This window comes from Gadus morhua, chromosome 3, assembly GCF_902167405.1.
Source record: "Gadus morhua chromosome 3, gadMor3.0, whole genome shotgun sequence".
Lineage (NCBI taxonomy): Eukaryota > Metazoa > Chordata > Actinopteri > Gadiformes > Gadidae > Gadus > Gadus morhua.
The window spans coordinates 26,196,595-26,224,223 of record NC_044050.1 but is presented as its reverse complement, the minus strand read 5'-3'; the positions used below and the strand labels follow the sequence as shown (position 1 = coordinate 26,224,223).

Sequence of the window (27,629 nt, the reverse complement as noted above, 5' to 3'; positions counted from 1 at the left end):
TTCTGGACTGTACGAGTCACATGATGAGGAAGTGCAACCAAGTGATACAAGATGGGCCGCACCTGTAGAGAAAACAACTAATGGATTGAAGTGGTTGCCGTGACAGCCTTGTCTGTGCAGGCATAAAGATATAAAGGTAGGTCGTTGTTTTAATATAAATGGCGTGCTTATCTTGATTTATGTCAGCGATATGAGCGTTATAATGAGTGATGCTTTGTAATAAATTAGCCAAATGCAATGGCGACATTCCTTCACTTGGTGAACGTTGTAATGAGCGATGTTGTGGGCCTATATGAAAGCATACCCCTCCTCGGCTTTAACCCCCGAATTAATAGGCTACAACAAGAGTTAGGAGTAGACCCAAACTTGGCGGAGACTGGCAAAAAAACAAACAACTTAAAATCGTAAGTTAATGATTTGGGGCTCACTGTTCCTGTTTAATTTCAAGCGCATGTAAACAGTTCATGTAATGTGTCAGCTAAAAACACACCTGTTTACCTGAAGTAAACCTTACTATGTAGCCTATGTCTTCTTATTTATCAAATAAAATAAATAAATGAGTTTGGCTCAAATGTAATTTACCAAGAAGGCTACACATACAATATGTAGGCCTATTCTTATTTTTTATATAAAAAATAAGAATCACAATATAATTTACTACTTAACGGGTAACATAAGTGTTCTTAAATAAAATAAGTAAAGAGTTTTGCCCACAGTAGGCTATGACTCAATACGCCCACATCGTGTCGTTATCTTTTAGTTAGGTTTCGTTTTCCCAACCTCGCGTCACCCGCTCCCTAGTTTCGTTTCTCTACTATTGCGTTTCTCCGTAGACTGAGCTCCTCACTAAGCAATACGCATGGCCGACGACTGCCCTCAATACCGGAGCCACCTCGCCGTCAAGCTGGAGCTCCAGAAACACACAGCCCTCGGTGTAAGTTACCCTTTGTTTTTATTTCTGTTATTGACATAAACCCCATCACCCAAACGTTTACCAGATAACTGAAGGACGGAAGAATTAAAGTCCATATAGTAACCCAAAAAACATAGTAGGCTTCGGTTTAGGATTGTTTAAGTGTCAAGTGTGCGTGCAAATATGATTGGAAATGTGATGACAAATGTTTTACGGGTCATTCTATTATCCGGTTACTGACAGCTGGCCTCGGCATGTTGTCGTGTAGGCCTACGCCACGGCACGGGCGTATTCACACCTGCCTTGTTTGGTTCAAACCAAACCAAAAAGGTCGCTGGTGCGGACCTTTTGGGCTGGTGTGAATACAAACCATCGGACTCTGGTGCGGACCAAACAGTACTGTCCTTGAGAAAATCGAGAAAGTTGGTCTCGATTCACTTCCAAACGAACCCTGGTGTACGGTTCGCTTGAGATGTGAAAGCGATCGTACCACTGTCCGATCTAGTTAGAAATCATACGCCTCTTTGGACATGGCACGGGCAACCGCTCGGCCGCGCACATTATGGAAAATAGTGTTTGATTAGCGGCATCTGCAGTTAGCAGCACATTGTCGGACCGTCGGGTGAAAATTAGTCATTGCTCATCTTGGAGCAAAGAGGAGAAGAACATCTGTTGGATATTTGGGTCCGATATCCAATAGACATTCCGTCTCCTCTTTGCTCCATGTTTAACCACGACTACTTTTCACCCGACGGAAAAACGATGCCGTTAAAAACACACGTAAAAATGCCAATGCATTTAACACATTCAGCACCAGGATGAGGGAGAAGGAGTTCGACCGTTCAACCAAAAAATAAAACACTGTGTTGTGGTCCGGACCAAAGAAAGCGAACTAAAGGAATTTCCTGGTGTGAATACGTTTTTCTATTGCAACAGACCAAGGGGTCGACAGTAACGAAATACATTTATTTGAGTACTGTTATTATATAGTAGGATATCTGTACTTTTATTTGGAAACGTCTGACTATTACTCCACTGCATTCAGTATATTTTTGTTTGAGTCATTATGTTCTGTCAATGCCTTGGGGCAAGGTATTTTGAAGAACTCCAGTCAAGAAGGAGAAATTAACAACTTAACTTGTATTGGGGTAGTATTTGGCGAAGAGGATCTATACTTTGACTCAAGTAAAGTAGTTGTGTTCTTTGTCCACCACTGCAGAACACCATGGCAGAAATAGAGTCAACCAGCCATGATCAATATCTAAAAGACATGGAGGACGAGCTCACCTGCAGCATTTGCCTCTCTCTCTTCCAATGCCCGGTGACGATTTCATGCGGACACAACTTCTGTCAAGACTGTCTTACCTCCAGCTGGAAGGAGAGTTATGACTGCCCTCAATGTCGGGCCCACTTCCCCACCAGGCCAGAGCTCAAGAAGAACACGGTACTCAGTACTGTAGTGGAAAAGTTCAGAACCCGCTCCAGTATGACCGAGTTCGGGCTCGAGAGGAAGGAAGAGGAAGCCGTCAAAAAGCCCATTGTGATGTGCGATACGTGTATGGCCTCCGAGGCGGACAAGACCTGCCTCACCTGCATGGCGTCGTTCTGCCTCGAGCACGTTCGGCCCCACCACGACAACCCAAACTACCGCGCGCACCAGCTCAGAGAGCCGCTCGCGGACATGAGCGAGCGCGTCTGCCCCGACCACCACAAGCTGATGGAGTTCTTCTGCGTCCAACACAGCCGCTGTATCTGCAGCTTCTGCCTGCAGCAGGTCCACAAGGGATGCGCCTTCTCGACTCCCAATGAACAAAAGGCTCTGAAAGAGGTGTGTGTGTGTGTTAGGGCTTTGACTTTTGCCCAGAAAAATCATATTCGAAGTTTGTTTGTTTATTAATATTAATATTAGAATATATTCGAATATTTATTAATAACCTTTTGACCATTAAATGCCTTCAGTAAGACCTGGATTGGGCTTCGCGAGGTTTGTTTACCGGCGTTGCTATGGTTACCGGTCTTGCGTGTTCCAACGGTTTATTAGGTTTCTAATAATTCGCTGTCTAATAATCAATACTTCATTCACTGCCTCTTCCGTGGTCATTACAATATTATGAATAGACTGCTTGGGGTTCTCCGACGTCTCTCCCTCTTGGCCTGCCCATAACAGGTTCGAATATTAAGGGCTGCCTAATATTAGTTCGAATTTTGATTTATTTTTTGATATTCAAATTATATTAAAATAACGAAGTTCGGAGTCAAAGCCCTATTGTGTGTCCATCTTTTGTTATTGTAAAAGTGTGTTACTATTTTTAACTTTTTACTTATTGTTATTCTGCAGTCTGACTTTGAATCCAAATTGGTGTTGCTGGATTCAAAGATTGAAAGTTATCCACAAGTTTCCTGGGGTGGTTACCGCTTGTGGGCCACACTTCCGGACGCCTCAGCTGTGTTTTTAACTTAGTCAGCTGTGTTTTTAACTTCGTCTTCCCATACAGTAACTGCGGAGGGCAAAGGTATTATTATATTGCCGTTTTATAACTCGTGAGGTTGTGTTCCCACATTGTAATGAATTAATGAATGACAGACGGCGATTGTTTACATCGATCTCGTAGCAACCGGTAGTGAAGCCCACAATTCACGCAAAGCATCACAGGATGGTGGAAACTTGTGGATAGAGCTCATCTTTTCAGTGTGTAACTAATTCTTCTTCTTTTCTGTAGTCTGATTTGAAATCCAAATTGTTGTCGCTGGATTCAAAGATTGAAAAGACCGAGGCTGCCATTTTCCAGGTGACAGTGGAAAAGAACAAGTTAAAGGTACAGTAAATACATTATATTTAACATTACTTTGCTGTTTGCGTACGTGCATTGGGGTCCTCACGGTCAAAGACCACTGTAATCGTATGATGTACTATAAATCAATGATAACCTTAAAAAGGGAAGACAGAATTTCATGTTATTTGCAAACTACACTTGCTACTCCGTTCTGTCTGTCAGAGAGTACGAGAAGAAACTAATTTGCTCCCTTGCTCCTCTCAGGGCAGGACTTTCTGAAGAAATTAGGGGTGTAACGATACACGTATTTGTCCTGAACCGTCACGGTATAGGCACTTCTGGGCGGTTACAGAGGTGGACCGCGGGGCGTAAATGTGGTGTACGTAGTTAATTATTGCGAATGTAAAGGCTTGTTTTGCGATGCGGAATTTAAAACTTTGAACTCGGAGTTCCCCCCGGACTGTTTAGCCAAAGTATACTACTCCAACTCCGTAACTACGGAGACCCCTCGAGTATTCGCAGTTCTCCGTCGGGATGTAAATAAACGTCCAAAGCTTTTCAAAACTTATTTGGTGTTTTATTGGTCCTTAATGTGCAAAGGAAACAATGTACAAAGTAAATAAGGTCCAAAGTCAAACCGGAGAAGTGATTCCGGAAATGATTTTCTTGGAGGACCAATCACGGCCCATGCCGTACCCGATGCGTCGACGGATAGTTAAAATTTTTTGGATGTGCACGTAAGCTACGGAGAGGGTCTCCGACAAGCTCTCCGTCTACAGAGAGGGCTCTCCATGACTACGTACTGCACATGTACACACACATGTACGCATTTGAAAAGGCACCATCAAGGTGTTACTATCACTGTTGCTGTGAAAAAAAGAACAAGCTGTCCAAACCCAGCTCACGACACTATTTCAACAACTCGTCTGGGAATTCAGAACAGGCAAATGCCTTAACCGAGTCAATTGGTGTTTTCATTACTGCCGTTCTACGGCGATTCTCTGTTGTTTACAAACAAGACGTTTTTTTTAAATGTTCCCCTTAACTTTGAACCGTACCCTCCTGTACCGTACCGTGGCTTCAAAACCGAGGTGGTTACCGAACCGGGACTTTAGTGTACCGTTACACCCAGTGGTCGAGTTGTAAAAAAAAAGCCAGGGGGGATGGTGGATTTTTACTTAAAGGGACAGATCATTTGTGCTGATGACTGCGCTTATGGTGGAGCACGTAAGGGCACTTTTGTGGAAGTACGCCTGTATGCTTGTGCAATAGCATACTGCCCGAGAATGCAGTATCTCTATCAAATCTGTCCCTGGGAAAAGTAACTTGGCGCTAGAGTTGCCACGGTATGAGGTATTACTGGTGTTACCGGTGTTGAGGATACTGGCAACACAGTTCTTTTTTTTTTTCTAGTAATAATTCATTTTTTCAGTAGAAATTAATAATAGGCTATAATTAAGAAAATAATAATGTAATAATAATAATAAATAGATATAATAATAGATAGGCTACCTAATAAACCGTTGGAACACAAGACCGGTAACCATAGCAACACCAGTAAACAATCCCTGTGAAGCTCAATCCCTACGAGAGCTTCCCGCGCTACGGCCATCCGGAGGCGCACAGAGCTTTTGGCCGTGATATTATGATATATAAAATTATATTATACTATTATAGAACGTTATAAGACGCTGTCACCGAGAATTAGCGCGCTGCCAGACGCTGTCATCGAGTGTGAGAAGAGAGTTGACGGAGAAGATGGCGGTTGACCTAGTTTCAAAGTTTATATCGTTTATACTCGGTAATACCGGTGTTGACACGAGTGTATTACTCGGTGTGAAAATGTCCTAGCCGCGGCAACCCTACATTGCGCCGAAGTGAAAAAGGAAACCGCTATAATGAAATGGCGGTAATATTTCCACATTAATTGATAAAATAACAGGGGATGAGAAGGGGGGATGGCTGTTTCAGAAGGGGGATGATTTTGATCATTTTAATTCCAAAGGGGAATGCCTTCCCCCCTCATCCCCCCTCAACTCGAGTGCTGGTTACACCCCTTGAAGAAATGTATTATGATAATCATGGGAAATTTGACACAAAATCGATAAATATCACGATCCCCTTCTGAATTAGAAAATAAAAATGTCAGTCTAACCGCGGTTCATTACACTGAAGAATATGGACCTTTTCAGAATGGTATCAGATTAAAACTGTCATGAAACATCATATGCTAGATAAAACAGGGTGTCGCGATAAATCCATATCTTGATTTCATGATAATGCAATACCATTCTACGACGATAAATCATGACATAGAATTATTACCCAGCCCTGTATAACGTTGTCATGTATGTTATGGGCTCCCGTTAGGAATCTGTGACCAGCAGGAAGAAGATCCTGGAGGCAGAGTACCAGCAGATCCGAGAGATGCTGGACAAAGAGGAGCGTGAAGCCATGAACACAGTGGACCGCAAGCTGCAGAGTGGAGAGGACAAGTACAATAAGGTCACAAAGAGGTTCTCCCAGAATATCCAGGAGATGGACAATGCCAAACGCGGCATCAGCGATCTTCTGAGTCAGTCAGCCACCCTAGCCTTTCTGCAGGTGAGACGACAAGACTTCAGCTCCCCTTAATTTCGGTTAGACACAGCACACAAATAGCCATCTGTATTGGCTGCTATTTGGCAATATGCTCCTAGTGTCTGATTTAAATGAGCCAATGGTCAACCTTTTCCTTCAGTAACTTGTTATATCGTAATACTTAACAATTAATCGCCTCAGGCTCCATGAATACTATTCACTACACGTGTAGCATATACCAAAAAATTATATCTATGTTGTTTTTGGAAAGGATTCTTCAGTGGACCTGCCTTCTGTTGTCAATGCTGAGTGCAAGACTCCTCTGGTGAATTTGGACACCACAGACGTGATTGGCGCCCAGACGTTCATCGTTGTCTTCAAGAATTATCTGTGTGACCTGTTGAAACAACCTGTTGCGAAGAGACTAACGATACTGAAACCAGGTGGGCCTTTAAACTGTCTCTTCTGCACAGCAGCTGTGGTTGTTATTGCTGGACTTTGCAACATTACAACCCGAGGCTGGCTGTGTTTTTATTGTTACTGAAGCTGTTATCAGGTTATCATACCTGCACTATGTCAAGTTTTGAAGCAGTGGATGGGTTTTATCATTATAATTACTACTAATAAAATCACAAATAAATAAGGACAAAATTCCTGTGACAAATAGTGCAGGTTAACCTCAATGCATTAGTGTAAGGTAAAATCATTTTCAACCAATGTGATTAGTACCACTATATACTGAAACTGAGCTGAAAAAGTAACAGTGTAGTCTAGGTTGATAGTGGTACTAATTAATCTGGTACTAATTTCCCTCGGGTTTAACCTCTTCAACCCGAAAAGCCAATCCTCTCTATCCACTCTATCAAATACGTCGTTCGGCATTTAAAAAAGGTGGAATTGTTGTGTCACATGTCTACTTTCTCATGTGTTTAAATTCCTTATTACGTCTTTGAAATTGGGGGGGGGGGGGACTAAACCCGGTACAGGGTCCTTTTGGGATCATGAGGTTAAAGACCCATCCAAAATACATTTAAATTGTCAAAATAGCTCTTTGCAACCAAAAGCAATAGAGCTCGCTTGAAATACTAATATTCTGGGTGATTCCAAATCTTCGGCAGAGCCCTAAGCCAATATCCTTTCTTGTTTCCAGAATTCAATAATGGAATATTTGCTACTGGTGAGTTATATGCGAAGGCGAGGATGATAAATTGCATAAATCAATCAACAAACATTTTAATACTTTATTTCAAATTGAATTAATGATTCAATGATTAATAAAATGCCTCTACTGCAGTTTAGTTCTTGATTAACTTGATGAAAACTTGTTCAAAGTGACTGGCTTAACTTTCAATCTTCTGATTTAAAGCCTGCAAGGAACTAATACTCGCCGATCAAATTTTTGCCACATTGGCACAATCCAGTATAAAACTGAAATCAATTCCAAATCCATGCTCTGAAAGCCTATAGATATGGAATAACATGGCCGGCCTTTTCATTTCAACAGAGCCACCCCAGGTACCCGAACCTTCCCAAAACCATGTTAGGTCTTCCAGCCGCGCGAGGTCCCGTGGTCCAGGTCCGTTGATGTATGAGCCATTCCCGAGTCCTGGGCTAATCCCGGGTCCCGTGACCTTCTATGGTCAACCAGGTGTCTACCCCGGTCCGGGGCCCAACCAGTTTCCACCAGGTGTCTACCGTGGTCCAGGGCCCAACCAGTTTCCACCAGGTGTCTACCGTGGTCCAGCAGCCTTCGCGGTTCCAAGGTTCCCAGGACCCAGGGGCAGACAACCGCGTAAGATGGCCCCCTTGTTAGTGTTTACATTCCTTATGTCGTCTTTGAAATTGGGGGTGGAGGGACTAAACCCGGTACAGTGTCCTTTTGGGAAGAGGAGGTTAGAGATCCATCCAAAACACATTTAAATAGTCAAAATAGCTCTTTGCAACGAAAGCAATTGAGCTTGTTTGAAATACTAATATTCTGGGAGATTCCAAATCTTGGGCAGAGCCCTAAGCCAATATCCTTTCAGATTTCAATAATGGCATATTTGCTACTGGTGAGTTAAAACGGAAGACGATGGGATGATCAATTGCGTCAATCCCATAACATACGTTTTTCTTATCTTCTTTTCCGATTGAAGTAACGATTGATTCAATGATTATAAAAATGCCTTTACAGCAGTTTACTTGATGATTATTTTGATGAAAAATCTTTCAAATTGACTGACTTCACTTTTATTTTTCAAGTTCAGTAATCAGAATCGGTATCGGGAAGGAAAAAAATCATCTCATACATCTCAAATCCTTGGTTTAAGTGTTACAATAAAATTCCTCCAGAGAGTAACATATTTTATAACATTGCTTCATGTAGGGAAACCGGCGCAGGGTAAAAAAGAAAAGGGTGAGACGAAGATGAAGGAATCCCGCTCTGTGGAGAACCTTCTGAATGTAAACAAGAGAGATCAATCCAGAGGCCGGACACCTGAACAGAAACCAACAGAGGATCAAGGTAATCCTTAATCTAGTACCTTTCACAATTTTGCATCGTTGAGTGCATACCACTGAAGACATAAACATGGCCTCATAAAATGTTCATTGTTTCCTTCTTGTTTAATTTCTGTGTTTCAGAAACTTTGAACGTCCCGCCCAGCATTACCTCCCCCGTAGACAGACACGAGCTTCTCCAATGTATGAAGAGTGCTATCGGTTGATACACTGTATGACCCTAAACACAAGTAAAGGAATCTCATTATAAACTGAACTCAAACCAAAACCTTTCCCCTGAACAGACGCCACGGTGCTCACCTTGGATCCAAAGACGGCCCACAGACGTGTGAAGCTGAGCGACGACCTGACCGAGGCCTCAGTGATGGACGTGCCAGCGAACTACCCCGACGGCCCCGCTCGGTTCTCAGTCTGCTCCCAGGTGCTGGCCTCCAAGGGTTTCTCCAGAGGGCGCCACTACTGGGAAGTGCAGATGAGCAGCAACAACTTTGTGGGCATAGGGCTGTCTTACAAAAGCATGGATCGCAAAGGCCCCACCAGTCGCTTGGGCCGTAACGACCAGTCCTGGTGCGTGGAATGGTTCACCCTGAAGCTGTCCGCCTGGCACGCCAACAGCGAGACGGTGCTGGAGAGTCTCAGTGCAGACCGCATTGGCGTGCTGGTGGATTGTGAAGAGGGAACGGCCACGTTTTACAGCATTGGTGAGAAGGCGAATCCCTTCCACACTTTTGTGTTTCCTTTCACCCAAGCCGTGTATCCGGCTTTCTGGATCTTCTCCAACACCTCTTCCATCGCCTTGTGCAAGCTGTCTGGCTGAGGGGTGGCTATGCATACATTGGCTTCATGAGATGGTACGATCTAGACTAATACATTTACTCTTTTCTTGATACACGGGGACAACACTTAATTGCTTGAACAAACCAGATTATTTAAACACTCAAACAATTGCACTTTATTCTACTCACCAATCCCTAAATGTCTCATGATTAATGAAGTTCAAATGTGTCTTGAAAAGTAAAACACGGGTGTCTTAAGTCTGAATTGTATGTTATACACGGGCCGTTTTACATTCTTTCACTTCAAATGTGTTTCGACCAATCATGTTCCTCCTGGAGCGGAGAAGTCGCAACTGGAACCAACCTGACAGGCTGAAGCACAGAAAACGTGACACAGAAAACGGCTCCTCATTGATTGGAAGTGACAAAAAAAAATGTCAAGACGTCTGCCGTCGGTCGATTATGCTGTCATGGCTTCGATCTTTCAAAAAAGAAAATACATGAATTAGTGCTAGGTGAAAACTCTTGACGTGCACCCAGACTCACCTCTGACTCTTTAAAACGTGACCTGTAGGCATTAGTGACGGTGCCAAGGTAGTGGGCATCGATGGCAGGACTCTTATACTGCGCTATCCCCATAGTGGTGCTGCAATATAATTATTCTGTAACGTGTATGAAGACAAGTGAGTATCCTGACCGGCCATCAACGTCCTTAAACGAAGTGTAAAGGGTTAAAATCCAACCTGTGTAGGAAATGGTCCACAGTAGAAATACATTTGTTAAAGTAGTATTCTGAACCCTCCATCTTGCCACGCTCTAAGGAGTTTCTCGCAGACTCTGGACGAATATCTCAGTTACCGTCACAGTTACTCCGTCATATATCTATATCAGAGATTACATCATTTTAATCCAAATGTTAAGGTCATATGTATTGGGACTTGGGTTTTTAATTTCAGTGGACCGCTGTAAATTATGTTCAATGGTATCAATGACGATCAGAAGTCTTGGGAACCTTCGCTCTCTTTCGAATGGTTCAAATTGGTTGTTACTTTATGAAGCAATAAGTAATGAGAGGCTGTGATTTATGAATGGCGAGGGGGTGTTATGCACAACGTCAACCATTTGATTTTAATGTACATTCATTTGGATCAATTTATACCTTGTTGGGATTTGCGCCATGTATTATTTAACTTTTCAATGTCCTTGTCTGTGAAATACTGAATACTGACATGTTCTTGTTTTCACTGTGTCTGCAACTTTTCTGCGTATGTGTACTTCGCTGTACTCTTAATCCCTTAGGTCTGAAGACAACTCTTCATTCCAGGGGCGCGACCATCCCTTAAACTCACTGTACATATGCTTCATGTACTGTATCTGAATAAACGTTGAATCTCTAGGAGTGCTACTGCCTTGTTGTGACACATTGATTCCCGAGCTCGCTGGTTTGCTTAGGCACAATCCAGAACCAGATAAAGCAGACGACGGATAGAGAAGGCGCGCAAAACACACTACTAATGAGATTAGCTGTAGATTAGAGTCTAATGTTCTTTGACACTGCAAGCAGTCAAACAAAGTATTCAAAGCCCATACAATGCCTTTGCCAGTAGACGCCCTTTTCAAGCAAATCAGGGGTGTAGTCAATAATCCTAGACAAAACTAAGGCTACGTTTACACGATGACGGTCTGAACAGAAGACGCAAAAGTGGCGTCGCGTCTTCACTTTTTATTCCGCGTTTAGACAAGCGTTTTCGGGAGGAAATCTGCGTGCATACGGTGGCGCAAAAGTGTGCCGAATTCGATTGGGTATGCATGCCAGGCGGCTAGGTGGTGCTGTGATACACACAACACCGCCATGTCTGAGCGCATGCGTAGAATCTTCCTTCTTCTCTTATCCGTGCCGCAAAAACCAAAAACATCCTTCTCTGTTCAGTAATACTATCTGTACATATCCTGTACATTTCGTGGAAAGACTCCCGTACGCTTGTTAGAGATGCCAGAGCAGCTTGAAGGTCCGACGCATGTAAATAATCTGACATGTTTGTTTATTTCCTTGTACTGGCACGTGTATGTGAAGTAAACGCGTACGCGACGTGAACAGATCTGAGCAGTGTTTTGCGTCTTGGCAGTGTAGACGGAAACGCTACGGCGGAGCGTATTCAACTTTTCCACTCTGGAGGGTGGTTTCAGATTTATGCGTTTTCATGCCCCAAAAACGCCAGAAACGAAAGGCACTTCCGATAAAATAATTTGTCTTTTTTACCCGCAAGCGTCCTCGTGTAAACGGGGCCTAAGTCTGTTTTTCCTGTTTTATATGTGATCCCAACTTAGCCCCCTAGAGGCGAAGTGGTGAATTGCGCTTATGAGGAATGAAATATCAAAACCAAACATTTCACACATGTTCAGTGGGTGCCTTATATGTGTATGGCACGATTCTGCCACCTTCTGAAACTGACATGTGATTGATAGAATAGAATTTGCCATAACTCGTCCATTTGTTTAAACAGTACCAATTTAAGAAACTTAAAATATACAAGGCCTTAGATCATGTGTATGAAACCTTTTGTGTCATATAAAGCTTTGGTTCTGAATAAGAAGATTTTTCTAAGTTTGTCCAAAAATGACACTGTACAGCAAAAACTATACTAATGGCATGCGAAATAAGGCATGTACACCAAGTTTCACAATTTAAAATCCATCGGGGCGGACGTGCTGATCGTTTCACTGACCGCGAATTATAGCGCCACCTATGGGAACTTCGTCCCCAAACTGTTTTGGAGACCTGCTTACGGGGGATACAAATGTCGTCGATAAATTCAACGCTATAGGGGAGAGTGGGGTATTTTGTGCCAAGGAGCAAGTAGTGCCATTCCTGTTTTCTAGATAACCATAAAAGTTTTTTTTTACTATATATTACTTTATTATATTTTATTGTTATTGTACATTGTATTCTTACATTTGACCACTTAAACGATGTGATATTCTTAGACCATCATGCCACGCAAATACACACGGAAGACAGACAGGGTTTCAACTGAGGAGTTGGAAAGAGCATTGGAAGAGGTGCAAGGGAAGACCATACGTCAGGTTGGAAAGGAGATGAAGATCTGTAGGATGACCATAAAAAGATATATGGATAAGAAAAAAGTAGGAGAAGTAACAAAGCCAGGCTATGAAAGAACAGCAGCTGCCAAACATGTCTTCAATGAGACCATGGAGAAAGAGCTTGCTGACCATATTGAGACACTAGCAGCCATGTTTCATGGCACAGGTGCCATGAAATGACGTGAAATGGCTTTTGAGTTTGCACAAAGAAATAACATTGACATGCCTTCCTGCTGGACCGGAGACAAAAAAAACAGGTTAGATGAAGTATAGGTTATTGGATAGTTATTTGGAGCGGATAGTTTCAACTTAGCCTAAATCTGAATGTAAACTGCAATGTGCTGATAAACTTTTAACCTTCTCTAGGACCTGATTGGTTCAATGCCTTTAAAGCACGATACCATTTGGCATGCCGCATTCTTGAAGCAACCTCTCTTTGAAGAGCTACTGCCTTTAATAAGCACAATGTGGGGGAGTTCTTTGATAACCTGTTTGATAACAGGTAACTTAATCATCATCTGGCTTTGACATGCTGATATGATCACATGCTCGCTCTCTCTCTCTCTCTCTCTCTCTCTCTCTCTCTCTCTCTCTCTCTCTCTCTCTCTCTCTCTCTCTCTCTCTCTCTCTCTCTCTCTCTCTCTCTCTCTCTCTCTCTCTCTCTCTCTCTCTCTCTCTCTCTCATCACTCGAGGGTCTTCTGTCTTCAGCAGCAGAGTTGACATTTACACACACAACCACATCCGAGTATGGTAAAACTGCTTTAAACCTCTCTGATCATCAGCACTACCTTTTATCTCATTACAGGTGCAGCTTCCCACCACACATGATATATAATATGGATGAAACCGGTTTGACGACAGTGCAAACACCCAAGCATGTTGTCACAGGGAAAGGGAGGAAACAGGTGGGTTCAGTAACATCTGCTGAAAGAGGAGAGCTCGTCACTGTGGCCTGTGCCGTAAACGCCACTGGAAATGCAGTCCCACCAATGAAATGCAGACCCACCTCATGAATGGATCACCAGCAGGTTCCATTGGTCATTGTACCAAGTCTGGATGGATGAATGAAGAGGCCTTCCCTCATCTTCCTGGAGCACTTCATCCGCCACACCAACTGCTCTACCGATCACCCAGTCCCGCTCATTCGGGGCAACCATGAGTCTTACACCTCACTTAAGTCAGTGACCACTGCTATAGAGAATGGGGTCATCATGCTCACCCTGCCACCTCACACCGCTTGAAACCATTAGACCAAACGGACGGTCTACGGACCACTCAAAACCTACTATAACCGAGCGATGGATGCGATCACATCCTGGGCGAACCGTATTGATTTACGAGGTCTCGGAACTTGTGAAGCAAGCGCTCTCTGCAACGTCATCAACAAACATAACCTCAGGTTTCAGAGCAACAGGCAGATACCCTTTCAACAGGGACATCTTCCCGGAAGAAGACTATGCACCAGTGGTGACAGACAGGGCAAATCCAGAAGATGAACCCAGGGCAACTGCTGAACTGCCTGGACCATCACATGAGCCAACACATGTCACAGGTATTTAAAAAGAAAAGTCTGGGATGCCAATAGTGGCGGTGCATGTAGTGGTGGCGCGGCTCAAGCTTACCCCCCATCTGACCACAAAATCTTGTTGGTTCCCTGTGTTCTATGACAAAGTTCCTTTTCCTTTCCTGGTAGGCAGGTTCGGACCCAGGAGAGCAACCTGCCACTCCGCTAAATCCCGAGCACTTATCAAGTGATGAATCTGCTCACTTGGCTTATGTGTCTCCAGAAGTCATTCTTCCCTTGCCAAAGCCTCAGAAAGAAAGAACAGAATTGTAAAAAAGAAAGTGAAACTAGAATCATGACCGACACACCTGAGAAGATGGAGAAGGCTCACAAAGAAAAAGATAAAAGGGTTGAACAGGAAAAGAAAAAGAATGAAAGAGAGAAGAAAAGGGCTATGAAAGCTGCAAATCAAAACAACCAAGAAGAAAACGACTGTGTACAGTAGCTCAGAAGAAAACCACCACCAATGATGAGGCAGAAGATGGCCTGGAGAAGACCAAAGCAGAGAAAAGAAACGGGCTGAAAAGAAGAAAAGGAGTGGAAATAAGAAGGGGGGCCTGAAAGGGTCAAAACCAACCAAACCCAAAAAATAAAGTGCTCTCCAGTAGCTCAGAAGAGAGTGAATTTCCGATTCCACTGAGTGATGCCGTTGATTAAGAGAGTTCAGATGTCCGGAGTGATGAAGATGATGGTGACAAGGACCTATCTGCTGGTGACTTTGTCATTGTGAAGTTTGCAGGTAAAAAATCATCAACTATGTTGGATTGGTGGAGAATGTTGAAGGTGACAAGATCAGTGTAAAGCTTCTGAAGCAAAGTTGTAAGAGGTCTGTTTAAGGAAAGCCCATCTTCACATTTAGAGAGAATGCAATCATTTACATTCCCCTGCAGCATTGACACGTGGGATGTTCAGTAGTAGGCCGAATCTGGGAAGAGATTCAGGTGCAGATGATTAGCTCATTTTGGAATTTTGATTTTGTTCTGAGTAGTAGTATGTATTCATGTTGCGCTAGGCCTTGTTTGAGCAAATTGGCCTTTGATGTCGTAAAGAATCTTTATGTAAACCACCCACACCACAAAACTTAGTGGTACAGCCAGAAAGGAGCCGACGTTCATGTTTCCCTGCTGCATTGACAAGTAGGATGTTAAGTTGTAAGCCTACTAGGCTGGATCTGTGAAGTGTAAGACTCAATTAGGTGTTCATGTGACGGTAGAGGCCTTGTTATAGAAAAGTGGCCTTTGTTATGTTAAAAGTTTAAATAAAAGTTAAACAAGTAATTTGTATTGAATTTGTCTTGCTTTTATATAGCATTATCATTTGTGAGATTAAAATGATCTGTTTTACTTCAATATCAATGGCACAATTTACCCCAGTGTATTCTCTCTAAAGGCACAACTTACCCCGTACTCGGGGCAAGTTGTGCCACAAAACACTTTTTCTAAAGCTGTATTTCTCAAACTTTAAAATGTAAAAATGTGCCCTTCTTACCCCACTCCCCTATGGTTACCACTCCGGAATAATAATAATAATAATACCCGAACCCTACAATAACAATTGGTATCCACCGACACACCGTGAATACCGAATGAGTAAATTAGTGTCCTTTAAGTCGGCGGCCTAAAATAACAAATAACAAATAACAAACAACCAAAAATGACAAACCGTAAAAGCCATCAAAATAAGTCAATAAAAGTCAATAAAAAGTGAGCAATATTGCACATAATTAAAAATTGCATTAAAAAAAAACACTCAGAGGTAGATATAGATAAATAAAAATTATGCAATTGCACACTGTCCAATGTGTGGGTTGATAGAGGGAGCGAAAGAGACTCTCGTTAAATGTATAAGGGAGCAGGCGGGCGTCAGGCCTACTCGTCTGTAGAACATCCACGCCCTCTGGCTCCCGTATAAATACAGGAGACAATAAATGTCTCCTTCCTGGTTCCGTTCTCCGGACGACTACGTACGTGTTGACGCCACATGACTTAAGTTTCGTTCCTCTTACGACAGCGCAACACTGCATTCAACATGGCCGAGTCGGAAGAAATAAGCAATTTTCGATATCTAAAAGACTTGGAGGACGAGCTCACCTGCAGCATTTGCCTCTGTCCCTTCCAAGTGCCGGTCACGATTCCTTGCGGACACAATTTCTGTCAGGACTGTCTGGTCGCCACCTGGAAGGAGAGTTATGACTGCCCTCAATGTCGGGCCCACTTCCCCACCAGGCCAGAGCTCAAGAAGAACACGGTACTCAGTACTGTGGTGGAAACGTTCAAAACCCGCTCCAGTAAGACCGAGTTCGGGCTCGAGAGGAAGGAGGAGGAAGCCGTCAAAAAGCCCATCGTGATGTGCGATACGTGTATGTCCTCCGAGGCGGACAAGACCTGCCTCACCTGCATGGCGTCGTTCTGCCTCGAGCACGTTCGGCCCCACCTCGACAACCCGAACTACCGCGCGCACCAGCTCAGAGAGCCGCTCGCGGACATGAGCGAGCGCGTCTGCCCCGACCACCACAAGCTGATGGAGTTCTTTTGCGTCCAACACAGCCGCTGCATCTGCAGCTTCTGCCTGCAGCAGGTCCACAAGGGATGCGCCTTCTCGACTCCCGATGAACAAAAGGCTCTGAAAGAGGTGCGTGTGTTTGTGTGTCCATTTTTGCCTGATCTTTGAGTACACGTGTGTTACTGTCATATCCTCTTTTTACTTTTTTAACTTTTACTTCCTTCTAGCTTCCTTTGATCTTATTTTTTTTCGGTAGTCTGACTGCAAGTCCAAGTTGGTGTTGCTGGATTCAAAGATTGAAAACACACAGACGACCATCTCCCAGATGACTGAGGCACAGAGAAAGTTAAAGGTAATTTTTATTTGCTGTCAAATTACTTAACCGTGGGCGCTTGTGTCTATAAATTCAACGTATCCCCAAGTGAGAAACGCCCTTTATAATTTCCTTATGATGCAAACTGCCCTTGACTCTACATTCGGTTGAATGACTTTGTTTATAAGCAGTGTGCAATAGCGTAGCCTTTGACCACACTTGCTACCTATCAGCTCTCAGGGCTGGGTGATTTGTAAAAAGGTATCATTAAATAATCACAGCAGGTCATTTACACCATCAGTGTCTTAAGGGCATTCCTTACCATCCTCATTAACCCAGAGAATAAAACGCCATGACATTAAGTTGATACCTTATTTTCATGTTGATGCAATAGCATTCAATGCCGAAAAATGAAAATTATGAGAATCATTGCCCAGCCCTGTATAACGTTGTCATGAATGCGCTAGGAATCTGTGATCAACAGGAAGAAGATGCTGGAGGCCGAGTACCAGCAGATCCGAGAGATGCTGCACAAAGAGGAGCGTGAAGCCATGAACGCAGTGGACCGCCAGCTGCAGAGTGGGGAGGCCAAGTACACCAACGTCATAAAGAGGCTCGTCCAGAATATCCAGCAGATGGACACTGCCAAAGACACCGTCAGCGATGTTCTGAGTCAGTCAGACACCCTGGCCTTTCTGCAGGTGAGGGGGGAAATTTCCTTAAGACTATGAAGGAGAGGATGGATACACAGAGGGAATGTTCGTTACTCAAATAGTCATGTTTTATTCTCTAGATGTCATAATTGCATCCCAATTTTGGCCGATAGTTTTGAAATGGGTTTAAACTAGTTAATGGTCAAACGTTGCCCTGTTAGTTGTTTTAGAAGCCGTCTCTTGATATTATCTTCTTTACATTGTAATAAAATGTTTTTTTCGGAAAGTCTTCAGTAGAGCTGCCTTCAGTGGTAAGTTTCGAGTGCATCCCACCTCGGGTGACCCTGGACTCGAAGGACGTGATTGGCGCCCAGACCTTCGTTGTCGTCTTCAAGGATTTTCTATGTGAACTGTTGAAAAAACCAGTGGAGACCAGAGCAGCGATGCTCAAACCAGGTGGGCCTTCAACCCGTCCTCTGGACAGCAGTGCAGTCCACAGGTGATCGTGCCAAAGGCACAATGGCAGATGTGTTCAGAGAGGTCTGAAACATGGTGGATAAAGATGCTAGTTTGTAATGCTGGACTTTGCATCATGACAGACCCAGGCTGGCTGTGTTTACATTGTCACTTATCAGGTTATCAACCCTGCACTATGTAAATAAATTTGATCCATTGAGAACAATGTTGAGGCAAGTTAAGAGGAAGAGACATTCATTTTAAATAGCCAAGCGTTTTGAAGTGGTGGACTTTTATATAATTTAGATTCATAAAAAATTACAAATCTTATGGAACATACTGCAGGTTAATCTCATTGCATTATGGTAGCAATTAAACCATAGAATGCTATTAAATATGTGAAATCATTTTCAACCAATGCAGCAAGTACTACGATATACTGCAAAGTGGGAGTAAGTAACTGAGCTTTAACCTTTCCTGTGTGATATTTCCAAAATGGCATAAGTGTTGCTTTCAAGTTGTCTGTGAAGACGGTAGGATGATGAATGAAACAAGTCTTTAACAATTATTTAAAATTAAGATTTGAATGAAAAAAAAATTATACATTAGTTTGCCCTTGCTCAATGTGGCTGTCTCAACCTTTTAATGATCGATAAAATGATTTAATGTTTTAAAGCCTGCAAGCATACCTACACGGTGGACAATCCAGAATCAATTTCAAACCCAGGCTCTGAAAGCCTGAAGGATAACATTACCGGAATTTGAATTTCAGGAGCCGTGCCAAAGGCATCTTCCAAAAGCTCCAGCCCCGGGCCGTCCCAGGCTGCAAGGCCCTCGATGGATCCAAGTTTGTTTTTCGACCTTGGGAATCTCGAGAAAATGGGGATATTCCTGCCCAAGGGTACAGGACCTCAGCGTAAGATGGCTTGTTTGTTTGTCTGTGATGCTAAATACTATCCTTTGGTTTAGTGTTGCAATCAAATTCCTCCAGAGAGTCACATTTGTTTTAACGTTGCTTCTTGTAGCACCCAAAAAGAAACCAAATGAAAAGAAGGTGAAGGCGGCAGCATCCATGGAGAACCTCTTGGATTTTTCTACGGGTGCTCAATCCAAAGGCTGCAAACCTGAACAGAAATCAACAGAGGATCCAGGTAATCTACAAGCTGTCAACCATTCACAATATTGAATTGTCAAGTAGGGCTGAATGATTTGGGGAAATAATCGAATCTATATATTTTATTAAGTTCCTTGTGTTCTTATTCACTAAACAAGCAATAAAGCTTCTATAGTATGACCAGCACAACATTGGAAGCAGTCAACATCCAAACTACTTTCCTTTAGGCCAGGCCTATGTGTTGAGATGAATTGTTGCATTAATTAATGCATCTTTATTTAACTATTACTATAATACGAATTTTACTGATCTCCAGTCAGTAACATTAAAAAAATAATAATTGATATAATCCCAGCCAATGCGATTTGCAAATCGCGTTCTATTACATCGCGATGTTTGTTTGAATTTGATTAATCGTTCAGCCCTATTGTCAAGTGCATACCCCTGAAGACATGAACATGGCCCACTCATCATACATCGAACAATGTTCTTTGTTTCAGAAACTTCTAGCATCCCGCCCAGCCTTACCTCCTGCGTAACCAGACACGATCTTCTCAAATGTATGTGGACATTTTTATCCGTTGCTCTGAGCTTACACACTGGTGGAAGCATCTCACGGTCTCCAATACCGAAACTTGACCCAAAACCTTTCCCCCTGACCAGACGCCACGGTGCTCACCTTTGATCGGAAGACGGCCCACAGACGGGTGAAGCTGAGCGAGAACCTGACCGAGGCCTCAGTGATGGACGAGCCAGCGAACTACCCCGACGGCCCCGCGCGGTTCTCAGTCTGCTCCCAGGTGCTGGCCTCCAAGGGTTTCTCCAGAGGGCGCCACTACTGGGAAGTGAAGATGAGCAGTAACAACTATGTGGCCATAGGGCTGTCTTACAAGAGCATGGATCGCAAAGGTCCCACCAGTCGCTTGGGCCGCAACGACCAGTCCTGGTGCGTGGAGTGGTTGACCCTGAAGCTGTCCGCCTGGCATGACAACAGCGAGACGGTGCTGGCGAGCCTCAGTTCGAAGCGCGTAGGCGTGCTGGTGGATTGTGATGAGGGAACGGCCACGTTTTACAGCATCGCTGGCGCGGTGAATCCCTTCTACACGTTTAGCATTCCTTTCGTCCAAGCCGTGTACCCGGCCTTCTGGATCTTCTCCAACAACTCTTCCCTCGCCTTGTGCAAGCTGTCTGGCTGAAAGGCTTTTATTCATTGGTTTTCTTGACATGGAAGTTAAATGTCATTTGTCTTGGTTTTTCCCTACTGGAGGAATTATTTTTTTGGAACATGTACCTGGTGTTTGTTTAATAATGATAATCGTTGATAAATGATGTTCGTTAGAATTAATCAAGGTTATGAGAGCATCTGTTCGTTCATTTTATGAAGCAAAGCGATGACACAGTTTATGCATATGAAAATATTTATGAGAATGTTTTCAATTTCAATCGACCTCGCGTACATTCTGTTCGAGTATCAATGACAATCACAAGTGGTGGGAGCTTCAACTTTCTTTTCAGGGTTAATAATTGAGTGTTCAAATAATCTTGTGAATAAAAGTTAAATTAAGTTTCAAATTTAAATTGGTTTCTTTCCTTTACAGAAAGAGAGGAATATTGCTGCCAAAGGTAAAACAAATGTAAGTTATCCGTGGATGTAGTATAGCGAAAAATAGTTTGAACTCTTAATTTGAAGGGAGGCATGGGCCTGTCACACAAATACTGGAGCACTCAAAGTATAAAGAAAAAGCTGCTAATTGGGCATCTAAGATTGAACATCTTCACTTTCTCGAAACATCCAAAGCCGACATAACATTCCACTTCCCAAAACATTCTCCCAGTGCGTTGATTACCAATAGTTTCGGTACACACAGTACAACACCATGAAGTCAGTCTGTATCCGACACTGTAAACATGTAGAATATGGTTGAGGGCAAAGGGGCACCTGTGCACAATTACAATGGAACAAACTTGATGGGTAGGGAAGTAAAGCACCTAAACACAAAGTTCTTGCGTATTCCACAAGCATTGCATGGCTAATCCTATTTTGCGTTTTTAAGAGAAATAGCAATCACAAACATCAATGTGGCAAGTAAAAAGGTAAGCACGACGTCTGTTAATTCACTGTAACGTAAAACATCTGTCAGAGTTATGGCTATCAGAATTTTGGTATAAATAGAATCACACTTGGACTACCGGCCTCTTTTTTTTTTTTTTTTTAAAGGGCCAAATTGTCCCCAAAAAATAAAGACATGCCCAAATGTAAGCATTTGATTGTGCAAAGACACACCCAATACAACACGTTGGGACTACTCTAAAGTATTGTGACCTGAGCCTTATGGGAACACACATTTAAAACAAGTATTACTGCAAAACTGGCTGTTAAATTGATATGAGGGCTTAAAATATGCCTGGCTGTTTGAGTCTTCAAGACCTTAGAAAACTACCCTGTATTCATTATTGCAAGCAGTTCAAATTGTATATTTAACAAATCTTTAAATAAGGGTAGTGACAGCCAATCCATGCAATATTCAAACTACTGGTATGGTCATGTTAATGGTAAACTGTATATATACTATATTAAGTGAATAAACTATAACCTATACAGTATACGGTTTCAATACGGTCAGCAGTGTTAAAGTGTTATGTGCCATAACAGTGTAAAACAATTCAAAGTACAAAAGAAGAGAACGAGTGGGGACGCAAGAAGCCCTACATCATTTCAAAGACTACACGATGAAAACGACTTCGAACTTTGACCTAATCCAGCCAGGTTTTCTCTAGATAGTTAAGAACAGACATCGATAAACAACCCGGTCAGCCTCGCCCGCTTACGACGTCGTGTCTGAGACGTAAACCAGGCCTACCGAAGTATCCAGTGAATGACATACATAGATCTACATCTCTTGAAGCAGTGTAGACGTCTAGGGGATAAGAGCCTTTGATACTGCATTTAAACCAATACATTAGCTGCTGAGTGCTGATCTTGTGAGGCCACGCACACGTACGTATGGTGGGCCTCAGCTGTCTCTTTAAGGAGTAGTTTGTCTTTTGGAAGCTCAGACATTTCCTGGGGGGCATAAATCAGCTGTGTGGTTGCCTAGGGGGGGGGGGGGGGGGGGGGGGGGTCTTAAAAGTCTTTCATTACCGTTTAAGAGTGAACTACCGTGACAGTAAATTTGGCACTCAGGGATCAGTGCAAAGAGCAATTGGTCTTCCAAATAATTCAGTGTTACCTGATTGGCCAACGTGTGACAAGTGAATAGCCTGAGGTCTCGGTTACATTACATCGTTAGCGTGAGGCTGGGAGATACCACCACCACCACCACAACACCACCTCGTACTCTCCGTCTACGAACCAAAGTAGTAAACCAAAACGTAAACCCGGGACACAGCGATACATCGCCGTCGTGCAAGATTAAAGACCGGAACCAAAGTAACTCAGAAGGTAGTGGGTCTCCCTAGCGTGGTCCTAGCAACTCATTTCAAAACGTCCCAAAACACAAACCCCAAAAAAGGGACAAAGAAAGCCAAGTGCTCGGTATTATAAAAGGGCTGAAGGGGGAGGAAGTGGGGGAGGAAGTGGGGGAGGAAGTGAGGGAGGAAGTGAGGGCGGCCTCCCGGAGAGGAGGCAGGGGGTTGGGGAGTCGGTGAGACGGCACCGACCAGTCGGGTCATGGAGGGGTGACGACGAGGTCGGGGGGGGGGGGGGGGGGGGAGAGGAGGGAGGGGGCCCGGGTCCCTAGGGTCCACGGGGGGGGGAGGGATCAGAGCCGCTGGGAGTAGTAGATAGGTGGTCAGGGACAGTCAGGGCCTGGGGGAGGGGGGAGGAGGGGGTCCCGGGCGGTCAGAGCCGGGCCCCCCGGGGCCTGGGGGAGTCGTGGGGGCCGGGGCTCTCGGTCTCCGAGGCGCTGGTGTCGGCATCGTCGTCGTCGTCGTCGTCGTCCGTCTGCTCCCCGCCGTGGTACAGCATGTGGACCTGGGTCTTGTGGGTGATAGTGATGGTGCAGGGGCCCTGGGCCCACGGCTCCCCGTCCACCTGCATGGGCATCCTGGAGCTCTTCAGCACCAGCTGGGGGACGGCCACGGGCACACACAGCCGGGTTACAGAGAGCCTCTCTAACGAGGTGGGCGAGTTACCAGGTCAATAAGGAAGTGAGATGTGAAGTAATGAGGTAAGTAATGAAGCAACGAAGTAAGTAATGAAGTAAGTAATGAATTAATGAGGTAAGTAATGAAGTAATGAAGCAACGAAGAAAGTAATGAATTTAGTAATGAAGTACTGAATTAAGTAATGAAGTAACGAAGTAAGTAATGAAGTAATGAAGCAACGAAGTAAGTAATGAATTTAGTAATGAAGTACTGAATTAAGTAATGAAGTAACGAAGTAAGTAATGAAGTAATGAAGCAACGAAGTAAGTAATGCAGTAAGTAATGAAGTAACGAAGTAAGTTATGAATTAAGTAATGAAGTAAGCAGGTAATGAAGTAATGCAGTGAGTAAGTAATGAATGAAGTAATGCAGTAAGTAATGAGGCAATGAAGTAAGTAATGAATTAAGTAATGAAGTACTGAATTAAGTTATGAAGTAACGAAGTAAGTAATGAAGTAATGAAGTACTGAATTAAGTAATGAAGTAACGAAGTAAGTAATGAAGTAATGAAGCAACGAAGTAAGTAATGAATTTAGTAATGAAGTACTGAATTAAGTAATGAAGTAACGAAGTAAGTAATGAAGTAATGAAGCAACGAAGTAAGTAATGCAGTAAGTAATGAAGTAACGAAGTAAGTTATGAATTAAGTAATGAAGTAAGCAGGTAATGAAGTAATGCAGTAAGTAAGTAATGAATGAAGTAATGCAGTAAGTAATGTAGTAAGTAAAGTAGTAAGTAATTAATTAAGCAATGAATTGAGTAAAGAAATAACAAATTAAGTAATGAAGTAAGAATCAAAGTTATTAATGAAGTAAATAATTTACTAATGAAGTAATAAAGCTAGTAATGAAGTAATGAAGCAAGTAATGAAGTAAGTAATGAAGCAAGGGATGAAGCAATGTAGTAAGAAATGAAGTAATTAATGAATTAATCAAGTAAGTAATGAAGTAAGTAATAAAGTGTGTAGGTGTATGTGTGTCTGTCCCCTCACCCGCACAGTGTGTGCCTGGCCCAACCGCACCGGATTGGCCATTTTGACCTGGATCTGGGCGCAGTGGAAGGAACCGAACACTCCCACCACCTCCAGAAGGCCGTCGTCCAGCCTAGGACACACACACACACACACACACACACACACACACACACACACACACACACACACACACACACACACACACACACACACACACACACACACACACACACACACACACACACACACACACACACACACACGTCAACAGTCTGCAGAAGCTGCAAAAGTGTGGAAGACCTTACACAAACCCTGTGTAAGGTCAGTGGGCCCGGGAGCTAGACGAATGTTGCGGGCTCACGTTTAACTTCCTCTGCAGATAAGGTCTGGGATCCCTATCCAATACAGAAGGAGTTCTGACGGTACGAGGTAGACTGACCAATCCCAACGATGACGATGGCGGTGCAGATGAGTAGAGCGCCGAAAAGGCATTTCCAACAACAACAACAACAACAAAAACAACAACGACAACAAAGATGGCTGCCGCTGAGGTGTAACGCTCTGCTGATTCGCTGTCGAGACAGTATCGAACGCCCTGGGCGGTCTATTGGCCTATTGTTCCTAAAAGTAGAACAGAGTCCTTTCATTGGTTGAGGGTAGGTTTACCGTGTGGGGGGGCAGGGCTCGTCCCCCATGCCTTCCCAGAGCCTGCAGCCCCCGCCCCAGTAGCCGATGTTACAGACGATGACGCCCTCCAGGCTGGGCAGCCGGACCCTCTCTCCGTCCAGCTCCAGCTGAGGGCGGGGGCACAGGCACAGGTAAGAACAGACACACACACACACACACACACACACACACACACACACACACACACACACACACACACACACACACACACACACACACACACACACACACACAAGCAATGACCCCCACACACACACACACACACACACACACACACACACACACAGGCAGGCGCGTGGACACACACACACACACACACACACACACACACACACACACACACACACACACACACACACACACACACACACACACACACACACACACACACACACACACACACACACACACACACACACACACACAAGCAATGACCCCCACACACACACACACACAGGCGCACGGACACACACACAAGCAACGACCCACACACACACAGGCGCAGGGACACACATACACAAGACCCACACACACACAGACGCAGGCAGGCGCGTGGACACACACACACACACACACAAGCAATGACCCACACACACACACACACAGGCGTACGGACACACACACACAACGACCCACACACACGGACACACATACACAAGACACACACACAGACACACACACAGGCGCACGGACACACACACACACACAAGATAAGACCCACACACACACACACACACAGACACGCATGCACAGGTGCACGGACACACCAACACACACAGGCGAATGAACACACACACAAACACAGAAAAGGGAAACTACAGAAAACCTTGTGGGACCTTAATCCCATAGTTCTCCACAGTGTTTGATGGTTTAAAGTTAGCAAAGGATTTGCTTCAGGTTTTAAGACTGCCCACATGTTTCAAGCAGTTCTTCTAAGAAAGTATGTGACCTCTCTCACACACACACACACACACACACACACACACACACACACACACACACACACACACACACACACACACACACACACACACACACACACACACCACTACTTTACCTCAATCCGCTTATCCAGGTCCTTACATTCCTGAACTAAACAATCTTTGGTTCCATAGAGGAAATACACAACCTAGTGAAACCCAGAAGAGGAGAGTCAGTGAACATGGATGCACTATGAATACTCTTAACCATGGCTCTGCATGATTTAAACAAAAGGCAATTATCAGTTGTATATGTAACAGGACAACCTATACCTAGGTATTTAGCGATATAAATGTATTTTCACAGAACACCATCAACGATTATTTTCATGAATGGGTAAAAGTCGTATGCAAAACTGTATCGATATTTTAGGAAATGTGTGGATAAAAACTTGTATTCTAGTAAACAATCCCTCGTTCAAAACCCCATTACTCTAAAGGCTGGGTTGTGGTTCCACGTCAACGCATACACAAGGGGGTTTACGGAGCCATCACATCATTGCAGACCCTCTTTGCGTCCATCGTATGGGCCTGACGTGTACCTCCCAAAAATGTTAACCTTGCGTCGAGCCGTCGCAGCGGCAAGGTCTGTGATTGGTCCACTAACGTAACCCGACCTAGAACCAAAACAGGTTAACGGCTGCGTCGAAGCGTCTGCGGGGGTCATTGCGTTGCGTCAACGTGGAACCATAACGAAGCTTTAAGAAGCCGCTGTGGTGCATTGTGGGTGATCCTCCCACCTCACTGCTTGGGAGTTTTAACAAACAGGAACACCACCACCAGGAGCGTCCTAGCGACTCTTACCTTGTTGAGGATGCGGCTGGAGAAGAAGGAGGGAGTCTTCTCCCGGTGCGTGTGGAAGTTGAGGGCCATCAGAGCGTCCGGGCCCACTGAGAAGTAGTTATTCATGGACAACACCTGCAAGAGGACAGAAACCATTGCGATCGATGGCCTGCCATAGCCGGACGTTACCCTGTTGCATTGCGTCATTCGGGACGTTGCCATGTCGTTCCTCCGTGTGACGTCGTAAACAGTAGCAAACGCCACAAGTTCTCGCTAACGTTAAATAATAATACCATGGCACTGCGGAAAATACTTAAGAGAGTGAGAATGTAAATGTAACCATTTTAGGATCATTTTGAACTCATCACCTTTGGTTTCCGGAAGTAGAGGCCTTTGGAGGCTACCTGAACCTTCCACCTGAAAGACAATGCCAAACTCAAGTTGTCAATGTTGTTCTGAGTATATGCGTGTGCGCACAGTATATATATACTGTATATGTCTAAAAACTTTTTTTTTGTAATGTGCCAGCTGAAAACACACTAATATTCTTCTTCTATGTTGTAGGCCTATTCCAAGCTGTATTTTCAATGAAATGTGTAACTCCCTTGGGGCAGCTGATTTATCAAAGCGACTTACAACCATTCATGCACAGACGGCAGAGTAAACCACACAAGGCGACAGCCAGCTCGTCGGGAGCAGTTAGGGTGAGGTGTCTTGCTCGGGGACACCTCGTCACTCTTCTAGGAGGAGCCGGGGATCGAACTAGCAACCTCCCGGTTCCAAGTCAACCCGATCCACCTCTTGAGCTAA

The 27,629-nt window shown here is 44.0% G+C and overlaps 2 protein-coding genes across 3 annotated transcripts in view; one reads left to right on the top strand and one right to left on the bottom strand.

Annotated features, from left to right (window-relative positions):
* Window positions 1-20,828, top strand: LOC115540806 (uncharacterized). The gene is made up of 19 exons (XM_030352382.1): window positions 1-136; window positions 834-934; window positions 2,133-2,741; window positions 3,634-3,729; window positions 6,058-6,291; window positions 6,539-6,710; window positions 7,418-7,444; window positions 7,772-8,059; window positions 8,636-8,773; window positions 8,893-8,952; window positions 9,054-9,581; window positions 16,200-16,843; window positions 16,971-17,066; window positions 17,495-17,728; window positions 17,968-18,136; window positions 18,909-19,052; window positions 19,162-19,287; window positions 19,751-19,810; window positions 19,914-20,828. The coding sequence occupies exons 2-19, from the start codon at window positions 860-862 to the stop codon at window positions 20,444-20,446; spliced, it is 4,233 nt and encodes a 1,410-aa protein (XP_030208242.1). The 5' UTR covers window positions 1-136; window positions 834-859; the 3' UTR covers window positions 20,447-20,828.
* Window positions 20,612-27,629, bottom strand: part of dgke (diacylglycerol kinase, epsilon) — a 26,379-nt gene continuing 19,361 nt past the window's right edge. For both annotated transcript variants that reach the window (XM_030350949.1, XM_030350948.1), the window contains 6 exons: window positions 27,188-27,236; window positions 26,841-26,954; window positions 26,114-26,185; window positions 25,036-25,163; window positions 24,388-24,499; window positions 20,612-23,316 (listed from right to left, as the gene is read on the bottom strand). In XM_030350949.1, coding sequence (XP_030206809.1) covers window positions 23,092-23,316; window positions 24,388-24,499; window positions 25,036-25,163; window positions 26,114-26,185; window positions 26,841-26,954; window positions 27,188-27,236 — 700 coding nt within the window. In that variant the 3' untranslated portion in view covers window positions 20,612-23,091. The remainder of the gene's footprint in view (window positions 23,317-24,387; window positions 24,500-25,035; window positions 25,164-26,113; window positions 26,186-26,840; window positions 26,955-27,187; window positions 27,237-27,629) is intronic.